Consider the following 10,609-nt stretch of genomic DNA (forward strand, 5'->3'; position numbering starts at 1 on the left):
CCGCCGAGCTCCAATCGCCGCCGGCGCCCGAGGCGGAGGTGGCCCGTTAGGAACTCCCGGAAAAGTGCGCGGGTGCTCACGCGGCGCGCCGAGGGGTGTGTCCCGGGGGCCCCTGCGGCTCGCGGCGGGGCGGAAAATGTCCGGCCGTCCCAGCCCCTTGCCCCGCACCCGGAGCCCAGTGGGGTCGGTGTCCCCGGCCCGCGCTGCGCCGGGAAGGCGATGGCGCCGGCAGCGTCGAAGCTGAGGGCCGAGGCCGACGTCGGGGCATTCCCGCGGCGGGCGCTCGCCCAGTACCTGCGCCTCCTGCGGCTCTACCCGGTGCTCACCAAGGCGACCACTAGGTCGGCGCGGAGCGGCGGCGGAGGGGACGGGCCTGGGCGGGGGGCCGGAGCTCGGACGGCCCGGTGACGCAGCCCCATAGGTGCATCCAACGTGGGGGTTTGAGCGTGAAAGGCAAAATCTGGTGCGTCCAAACGACCCTCCAGAGGCCTTAAATTAACCAGAAAGCTCAGCACGTGCCGTACTGTATATTCGGTTCCGAACCGTAACTCTTAGACACCCTAAAATGTGGACCCAGGGACCAGACTAAAGGAGTGCACGAGCCGAAGGACCCTGCAGACCTCGGGGCCTCCAGCCCCTCTGCCCCGGAGGTGACGGCCATCCGGGGTGAATGGGGCCCCGGGGGAGAAGTCTGTCACCAGCCAGCCTGCGCGGCGTCCGCTGCTACCTTCCGGCTTGTTAGTACCTGCTCTTGTTTTGAGCACTAGAATGAACTAGAATGGGTTGAGGTGAACGCCTTTAGGAAGTGCGCGGGAAGCCTGGACGGGGTGGGAGGTGTTAAGGCTTGTTTTCTTTGGCAGCTTTGCATGTGGGAGAAAGCCGACACAGCGCTCTCGGTGCTCGGTTAGGTCGGCCCTTTGATTTGGAGTACTGAGCTTTTTGTGAGACATCCCCCCTTCATTACTTTCAATTAGTCGACTTTATAAGTTTGTCCCCTTTTATTAATTTAGCCGTTCATACTTGTGCACAGCTGCTTCCTGTGTGGGGAGCATTAGCGGTGATTAAGGTAAGTAAGTTCCTACCCTGACGGAGCTTGTATTCTAGTAAAGAACTAGACAAAAAGCAGATAAATGTATAACACAGATAAAGTGGTCAGGGCAGTTTTTATCTGAGGAGGTGACATTTAAAGAGCGGGTGCAGAGGTCCTGAGGGAGGAGCTAGCTAGTAATGGTGGAGTGGAAGGTGGGTCTGTGTCCCTGGAGAACATGAACAGTGAGCAAGGGGGACGATGAGAAAGAAGTAGCCAAGGACCAGATCAAGAGGCTCCTTACTGTCCCTTCTAAGAATTTTGGATTTTATAGCTTAGCGAGCTTCTCAGAACGCAGCTGTAGACCAAGCCTTTGAGCAACTGGGCCTGTCTCCACCTTTTTATTTGAAAATTTTATTGTGATAATTGTAGATTCACATACAGTTGTAAGAAATAATACAGGGAGATCCCTTGTATACTTTTCCCAGTTTTCCTCATTGGCAACATTCTGTAAAACTGTAGTACAGTAACCCAACAAGGACACTGGCGTGGATACAGCCCATAGGTCATATTCAGATTCCCCCAGCTTTTCTTGTACTCGTCCATGAGTGACTGTGTGTTTAATTCCATGCAGTTTTATCACATGTATAGGTTTGTGTATCCACCACCATAGTCAAAATACAGAAAAGTTTCATCATAAGGATCCCTCCTGTTGCCCTTTTATAACCACACACGGTAACCTTTTGCAAAATTATAGGATAACATCACAATCAGGATATGACACTGATACCACCCACCAGATGGAAATCTTACTGTGCTCCTGTGTGTGTATATTAAATTCTGCCGTCTCCACCTTTTCATGTAGGGACCTCACATTTCGGCTGCTCTGATAAGGGTTCATCTCTACCCATCCCCAGCATGTTCTTAGAACCGCCATGCTAATTACGTGCAAGAACAGATGCCCTCCTGCACGTTTTCTGAATACCTCTCTGTCCACAGTGGCATTTTGTCAGCACTTGGGAACTTCCTGGCCCAGTTGATTGAGAAGAATCAGGAAAAAGAAGACTGCTCTCAAAAGCTAGATGTCAGAGGGCCTCTCAGATATGCCATTTACAGGTGAGTTCCATAAAGGGGCTGGTTTACCCAGTAGCAGGCTAAGTGTGACAAAGCTAGGATATCAAGACCTGGAATTATCTACCTCAGAAAAAGTTTTTTAAGAAGCATCGAAGTCATCATGGGAGAAAGTTAGAATGGTGAATAACATTAGCTTCACTTATTTTATAGTTTCATTTGGTTTTTGTTTTGAATTGCATGGGTGAGGGTGGCCATTGTAATTGGGCTGAGAAACCTGAGAGCAGATAGGTCACCTGAACCTAAAATCAGACTTCAAGACCCAAAGACCCTGAAAGAGGAAAACAGACTCGAATATGGCCAGTTAGTTTCTGTTGTTATTTTCATAGCATAAACATCCAGAAGAGAAATACGTACGTATCCTGAAAACTGTCGTTTCTGAACCACTTTTTGAATTGCAGAAGCACAGAGATTCAGAAGCTTTACCTATTAAATCCACCCTGAGTTCTCTGGCGAACAGTAGTGTTTGTATAGATGGATTATTTTGAAGTCTTTTGCAACAAGAGTGATTTTTTTCAGTTCAGAATTCACAAATAACATTTTGTAAGCATGCTAACTCGAGTTATCTCAGCTTTTTCCATAACATATTTAAAGTCCTAATCCCCCCAGAGAGGGGGAGTGTATCAGAATCACCTGGGAGGTCATCCAATCACAATCTTCCATCCTCAAGACTTCCGTTCTCTTCCTCCTGAGCAGCCCTGCCCTGGGCCACTTAACATTCCGTGAAAGGGTGGGGAAAGACAGGGGAGAACTGCTCGTTTAAAGACTCTTCACTGCCGAGCTGGGAGGCCCCTGGGCCCTCGCCCATCTTTTGATTCTGGACTCTGTGGGGCCTCAGGTCTGTTTTCCCCGTAGGCATGGTGGCTGGGTTCAGTTCTCTCCTGAGTGCTCTGTGCTCTTTGCAATGAATAATCCTGATACAGACAAGCCAGTGCACAGCACCAGGTTTCAGCCCTGATAATGATCCAAGAGAGACTGATGACAAGTTCTGACACCAGGGATGCTCCCATTATCTACCGAGCACCTTCTCTGAGCCAGGCCCTGTTCTAGGCACTGCAGACACAGCAGTGGACAGACAGACGCGATCCTGTCTTGTGGCGTTTACCTTCTAGGGGTGAAGAGAGGGCACTATATAACTAAGCAAATGAGACCATGACAGTCAGTGATCAGTGCTCTGAAGAAAATGAGACAGGGCCTGGAGTAGAGAGTGGCTGTGATGGTGGTGGGTTCATTATTCAGGACAGTCGGAAGGAACTCTCCAAGCCAACGCGTTGAGAAGGAGCCAGCCATGTGACAGCTGGGGTCAGGAACGAGCCTGGTCTGTCAGAGGCAAAAAAGAATGCCTGGAGAGGAGTCATAGAAAGCGTATTTTCTAGAAGGGCCACACAGACCTGTGTGGTCAGTGCTGAGGGACTCAGGGTTTAGGGTCTGGGGTTTGGGGGTGAAGCTGGCCCCAGGATGGGTGTGTCCAGCTCAGCCCCACCGCGGGCCTCAGGTTCTTTTTCACAGGGCCGCTGGGTCACTCCTTCCACCTCTTCGTGGGGACTGGATCCCTCCCGAGGCCCCCTCGGCAGGCGTCACGAGGCTGCTGCTGGGCCGCCTCCTCTTCGCACCCGCCTTCCTGTCATCGTTCTTCCTCATCGTGAACTCCCTGGAGGTTGGTCTCTGCCATATAGCACTCATGCAGGCCAGCTCTTCTTTGGACAGGGATGCTGTGGTTGGAATGCAGAGGCTCTGAACTTTACACTCAAACTTAAGTTTCACATTGTCCTCTGTGAACGTCAGAAGCAAAGCACAGTCGTATTAGCAGCACCTGTTGGCCTGCGGTGGCCGTCCCAGAGAGTGGGCTGTCACACGTCCATTGTCACAGTTATAGCCCAGAGTATCAGTGATGCTTATCACTCCTTACACCTGCTGGCAAGTCTCAGCACTGAATGTGTTAGTAAAGAAGCATATATACTGGTCTGTCATAAAATTTTTTCTGAATATTTTGATAGCTGTACTTCAGTATAATTGGTTTCTTTGTAGTCCCACATATTTTATTTTATACGTTACAAAACATGATTCTGAGAAGTGGGTCCGTGGGCTTCACCAGACTGCCAGAGAGATCCATGGCACAGAAGTTCCAGCCCCCTAGTGGCCTTGCAGAAGCCTGTGGTCACTCAGGGTCTGGACATCACAAGTGCTCTGAAGAGGCAACTTACCAGTGTAGACTTAACATCACAACGGAAGACCTGGGAGGTGTGTTTGCCCAACCTCACTCCACTAACTGGCTCCCTCACCATCCCCTCTCCACCTCCGTGCCCGAGACGTGTCATGTTCTGCCCTGAAAGTAATTCGTTCAACCAGTCACAGCAGGTGAATGCTTCTCACTTGGGTTTTATTTTGAAACCTCACCTCAAGTTCTTATTAGTAAGGAGAACACCCATGCTGTCTAAAGTGACCCTGGTGGGCAGTAGAAAAGATGTTTAAACTTCACTGTGATTGCTAATAAATCCCTGATAGTAAAAAGAAATATTTGGGAAGTCCTTGGGAAATCAGAGGTAGGAGAAAGTAGAGGGTGCCCATATTAGGAGTGAGGGTACCACAGCAGTTTCTCCCTTTTTTTCCTTCCAAATAGGAAGGGAGTATATTTCCATTAAAGAACAAAAACATTTGCCTCTACGTATATGGCAAATGTTACCAAAGTGCATAAAGTACCCACCACATCATGAGACACGTGGGACCGCACTATCCATACGGCACACACACTACAGGTGCTTCTGCATCCAGCATTCTGTGATGCAGACGTTGTGTTACAGACTGCAGACCGTTCCACCCACCGTATGCCTGTCCCTTTTGTGTAAGGATTCCTGCTTGGTTAATTCCTAGAATTGTTGTCCCAAAAAGGCTGTCGTTTTCTGTCCTCCCTGCAGTGGTGCAGAATAATAGCATCAGCAGACATTTATTGAGCACTTGCCTTGTTCCAAGCTCTGCATCCAGTGCTTCAGGTCTTTGAGCCTCACATCAACCCCACCTGACGGTTGAGGAAGCTGAGGCCTTCAGTTATTTGCAGGGTAAACACTGGCCTGAGGTCGTGTAACGAGTCCGTGAGTCAGGATTCAGACACAGGTTTTGTGACTCTTGAGAGCTCCTAACCCTTGTGGCTTTTCCCTCTGTGTGAAGTTTGTTTCCCTACACTTTTTTATTTTAATTAATTAATTTATTTACTTTTGGCTGCGTTGGGTCTTCATTGCTGCGTGCAGGCTTTCTCTAGTTGCGGCGAGCGGGGCTAGTCTTCGTTGCGGTGCGTGGGCTTCTCATTGCAGGGGCTTCTCTTGTTGCGGAGCATGGGCTCTAGGCACGGGGGCTTCAGTAGTTGTGGCTCGCGTGCTCTAGAGCGCAGGCTCAGTAGTTGTGGTGCACAGGCTTAGTTGCTCCGCAGCATGTGGGATCTTCCCGGGCCAGGGCTCGAACCCGTGTCCCCTGCATTGGCAGGCGGATTCTTAACCGCTGTGCCACCAGGAAGTCCCAGGTGTTTGTCTTTTAACTTCATATAAAGTTAAATTGCTTGCATAAGTTATATAAATAAAGGGTGTTATGGTGGCTTTCTCCATACAGGAGTTTAAAAAATTCATGCATTCAAATCTGTCATTCTTTTCCTTTGGAGGCTTCCTTAAAGGAAGATAATGGAAATATTCTCCTATATTTTCTTCTTCTACTCTTGTGATTTTTTTTTGTACATTTTGATAGGCCAAAAGATAATAGAAATATTCTCCTATACTTTCCTCTAGTATTATGTGTTTGTTTTTAATATAGTGAGAGATATACTTCAGTCTTAGTTTTTTCCACTTAGATAGCAAACTGTCTCGTTACCATTTATTGAACAGTCCCCAGTATAGGAAAATGTTAACTTTATCATATTCTCATTCCCATGTGTACAGGCCATTATCTGGGCTCTTTGTTCTTTGCTGGATTCTATTCATTTCCACATTTCCATGATTTGGTTTGTTTTGGGCTGTTGCTACTAGACTTTTTAATTGCCATAATTTTACAGCATTTTAAAAAATTTCTAGTAAGGTAAGCCTTCCTTTCTTATTCTTTTTCAAGATGGCTATTCTTATGCATTTATCCTTCCAGATGACAATTAGAATCAATTTACTGGGGTCCATTTTTTAAAAGCTCCTGACAACTTTCGATTGGAAATGCATCAGCTTTGGAGATTATTTTGGAAAGAATTGACAGCTGAGCCATCAGCAGAGCAGTTCTGGTGCCCAGACCAGCAGCGTGAATCACATCGTCAGCTCAGCTCTCAGGGGTCATTGGGCGAAGGTCGCGCACAGTGTGAGCGCTGTTCTGATGATTTTCCTGCTGGATTGTTAGCTCCTTGCTGCACCGCTGCTCAAGCACACGTGTGTGCTGTGTCCATATAAATGGAACACACTGCAGTTTTAAAGAAATCACTGTGTCAGGCTTTGGGGCCCCGGTATTGCTCACGGTCTGCGTTTCCCCCTGCGTTCCCCACTCTCCAGGGGAAGGACGCGGCCGCCTTCACTGCGAAGATGAAGAGAGGATTCTGGCCGGCGCTGCAGATGAACTGGCGAGTCTGGACTCCAGTGCAGTTTATTAACGTCAACTAAGTCCCTTTGCAAGTAAGGCCAGCCCGGCACCGCAGGGCCAGAGAGGGGCTTCGAGCTCCCCCAAAGCCCACCCCCGCCAGCCTTCTTTTCGAGCCTCAGGGTCACCCCACGTTCCGGATTCCTCCTGGGGCTTTCCTCTTCACCCGGAATCGTTACCGGTCTGGATTCTGGCAGGCAAAGTGACATAGAAGGAGGGGCCTCCCAAGCGGCGTCCACGCTGCGCCCTTTCCTCCCGGGCAGCGCTCGGCTTTCTAGGGCTGGATTGCAGCCCGCGCCCACGAAGCTGCGGGAGGGCAGCCTCCCCTGCAGGGACGTCAGGGCCACAGCGGGGCGGGGCAAGGGGCTCTGAGCCGAGGGTCGGAGCGTCTGGGTGGGGAACCTCTGTAAGCGGGACCGCAGGCCGCAGGCAGGCTGCGGTGAGGCCGCCCTCCGGTTTGCTGAAGGCCCTGCCGGTGTCCACTGCCTCCACACGCAGTACAGCCCATCTGTGTCTGGGTCCCAAGACCACTGCCGGGTGGACGGGCTCACAGCCTAAGTTTATGAGGGCCACGCAGCCAGGATGCACAGCTGGATCCTGGGAATCCATTGCTGGCATCCTGTGCTCCCTCCCTCCCTCCCCTGAGGACCACACAGAGCAATCCCTCACCCACCCGCAAAACGCAGGCACGTGGCGTTTCTGCCCAGGGTTTAATGGGGGCTGGACACATGGGCACCGCCCCCTGCACCAGAGTTCCCTACACCCCGGGAGGAAAGGCAGGAACCCCACATGAAATCCAAGTTCCCAGACACCAGCCGAGCACCAGCCTCTCAAACAGGCCTTTCCAGGGATTCCCAGGCCTCAGGCCTGCTGTGTTAACCCTTTTCTGCACACCATTTAAGTAACCTACCTGAAACTAGCTCATACAGGCTGATTTCCATCCTGCTTTAGGGAGAGGAGAGAAAGAGACCTGGAGCAGGAGCCCCCTTGGGAAAGAGGTACCTTGCAAGGGTGGGAAGAGGGAGGGGACGGGCTTGGTAATCACACACACACCCCCCAAGGGGTAGCAGAAAACCAGAGGCAGCGATGGACAGCAATAGCTGATGCTGCAGGAAGTTAAATCAAAATAAAAATCGGAATGTTTCCATTGGCTTTAAAAATGGCCTTCCCAAGAGCAGCTTCAGTGGCTCGATGGGGCTGAAGCCAGATGGCTGAGAACTGATGAGTGGGTGGGGAGGTAGAAGGTAAACTACAAGTCTCAAAAAGTCTCTCGGACTGTTGGGAAGCGGAGGGGAAAATGGCAGTTAGCCGTGGGCCAGGGGAGGAGAAGGTTTTGCAGCTAGGAGAAGAATGGCCACGCTGCATGCAGGTGGCACCCCAGGCTGCCCCAGTGCCGGGGGTGGGCGTGGGACTGCAGCGTAAGCAGAGAGGCACTTCAGGTGGAAGGCTCGCCTCCCCTGTGAGCACAGCAGAGAGAGGAGGTCACTGTTCACTGGGGACCCCGGCCACACCTTGTCTTCCCTCTGGGAGGGGGAGGGGTGGGGAGGCTTGAGGGGATGGATATTTTGAGGGGAGTAAAGAAGTGGTCACCTTGGTGCTGCGGAGGATAGGAGAGGAAGCTGATTGGAGACGGGGGAGCCAGGAGAGGCTGAAGACTTACGTGCAGGGGCCTGGGGCCTGAGGCAGGTGAGAAGGCAGGAGGATCTAGGTTTTTCCAGGGATTGCCTCTGAGGAACAAGAAGGGAAGGAAACCAGGGCTATGCACTGTGGTTCTAAGGCATATAGAAGATGAAGTAAAGACATGAGAAGACAGACCGGCTGAGGACGTGGAAGGGTCTATGGCAGGGAAAGTAGAGAGGCTGGAAAATGGAGTCCTTCTGACTAGTGTAGGGACAGTGCTGCAAGCCTGGGGTTAGAGACCTTCCTAAAAGGTGGTTGCCGGCGCGTGCTTAAGGGGCAGGGAGTTTATTCAACACATATGTATTGAGCACCTGCTGTATGCCCTGCTGCTCTAGACTCTGGGGCTACAGTGACTAATGAGATAGACCAGACTGCTACTTTCATGGAGCTTATGTGCCTGGGAGACCCAGTAATTGACTACAGGTGATTTCAGGTGCGAGTATGCCTGCCAGATCATAGAAGCAGGGTAGTGGCATAGGATGGGTTAGGGTGAAGAGCAGGTCGTGGGGTTGTCAGGGAGGAGCCGGGTGAGGCCACCTGCATGACTGGTCCTGGGGTGAGAGGCTGAGCCAGGAGCCGAAGTGCTCAGTGAAGGAGTATTTTCCCTGCTGTCCCGTAAACACCATCAGGCAGGGACTGTCCTCACCCCTCTCTGCTGGGCCCCATCACAGTGCCCTGTACGCAGTAAAGGCTCAGCAGGTACGGCGGTGGGTGCGTGACTGGCCCGCGACTGAGCTCTGTCCTGGGGGGTGGGTGCCTGATGAGTGTGCCCAGGGCCCTGCTCTTGCTGCAGCCCGTGTTCTCTCCGGCAGTTCCGGGTGCTCTGTGCCGACTTGGCAGCTCTGTTCTGGCACACCTACCTGGCCTCTCTGCGGAAGTGAAGATGACCGGGAGAGGTCCTCAGACACACTGATGACGTGGGGGGAGGGGGGAGGGGGGTGCGGGTGAGAGAGCAGGAACAACCCAGCCTGCCTCTAGATCATGTGATTCAAGATGACCCTAAAATGACGGATGGAGAAACAGAAATCTCTGAATGTCAGAATCCGTTTTTAAAAAGGTGGTCCCTGTCCTCAGGTGGTGCTCCCCTAAGAAACTTAAAATACAGTAGAGGTGATTTCACCTCTCACCTTGGATTGAATTAGGATCACAATAAACTATAACGTAGTTTTTTCAGTGGTGATTTTAATTTCTCAGAATAATTGCTGTTGCTTTGAAAGAAATGGGTGATCAGAGGGCTGCCCTCAGATTTGTTAAAACGTTTAAGAAATTGTGGTAACATATATCACAGTACTACTGCTTGGCTACCTGGTCCCATAGGACGCGGGCCCCTCTAGACCAGGGCTTGCCCTGACCTGCTGAGCGGCCCTGTATGCCACCCTTTCAGCAGCGGGGTCTGCTTTCCCGTTGGTCATTTACATTAGCCCTCCCTCCCTGCTTTTTCATTCTTAGAACATTGCTTCCTGATTGCCTCCCATCCTTATTTCATGGATACAATATCTCTTGGGATCCTAATTATATATTTTTTGAATTTTTTTCTGTCTCGCGTGCTGCTTCTATTTTCTCAGGGTTTTTTGCTTTTTGTTTTTCCCCTGTTTGATCTTTGTGTTACCCTATCGGGATTTCCTGAAATGTCTATCGATCCTTTTCTTTCTCTTTTTTTTTTAAGATTTTTTTTTGAAGTGGAGCATTTTTAAAGTCTTTATTGAATATGTTACAATATTGCTTCTGTTTTATGTTTTGGTTTTTTGGCTGAGAGGCATAGCTCCCTGACCAGGGATCAAAACCACACCCCCTGCACTGGAAGACGAAGTTTTTGTTGTTGTCGTCATTGTTGTGCCGGGTCTTAGTTGCAGCGTGCCGGGTCTTAGTTGCAGCTTGCCGGCTCCTTAGTTACAGCATAGGGGATCTAGTTCCCTGACCAGGGATCAAACCCGGGCCCCCTGCATTGGGAGTGCAGAGTCTTAACCACTGTGCCACCAGGGAAGTTGCTGAAAGTCAAAGTCTTAACCACTGGACCGCCAGGGAAGTCCACATTGATCTTTTTTTTCTTTTTTTAAAATTAATTAATTTATTTTTGACTGCGTTGGGTCTTCTTTGCGGTGCATGGGCTTCTCATTGCAGTGGCTTCTCTTGTTGCGGAGCACGGGCTCTAGGCGTGCAGACTTCAGTAGTTGT

The 10,609-nt window shown here is 50.7% G+C and overlaps 1 protein-coding gene across 1 annotated transcript; it reads left to right on the top strand.

The window, feature by feature from the left end:
* Positions 1-23: 23 nt before the first annotated feature.
* Positions 24-9,359, top strand: PXMP2 (peroxisomal membrane protein 2). Its single transcript, XM_070047017.1, is given in 6 exon segments — positions 24-341; positions 2,027-2,143; positions 3,654-3,697; positions 3,700-3,815; positions 6,670-7,752; positions 9,247-9,359. Coding segments are annotated over 5 exon segments (507 nt in total). The 5' UTR covers positions 24-219; the 3' UTR covers positions 6,778-7,752; positions 9,247-9,359.
* Positions 9,360-10,609: the final 1,250 nt, after the last annotated feature.

Source organism: Globicephala melas, chromosome 13, assembly GCF_963455315.2.
Source record: "Globicephala melas chromosome 13, mGloMel1.2, whole genome shotgun sequence".
Classification (NCBI taxonomy): Eukaryota; Metazoa; Chordata; class Mammalia; order Artiodactyla; family Delphinidae; genus Globicephala; species Globicephala melas.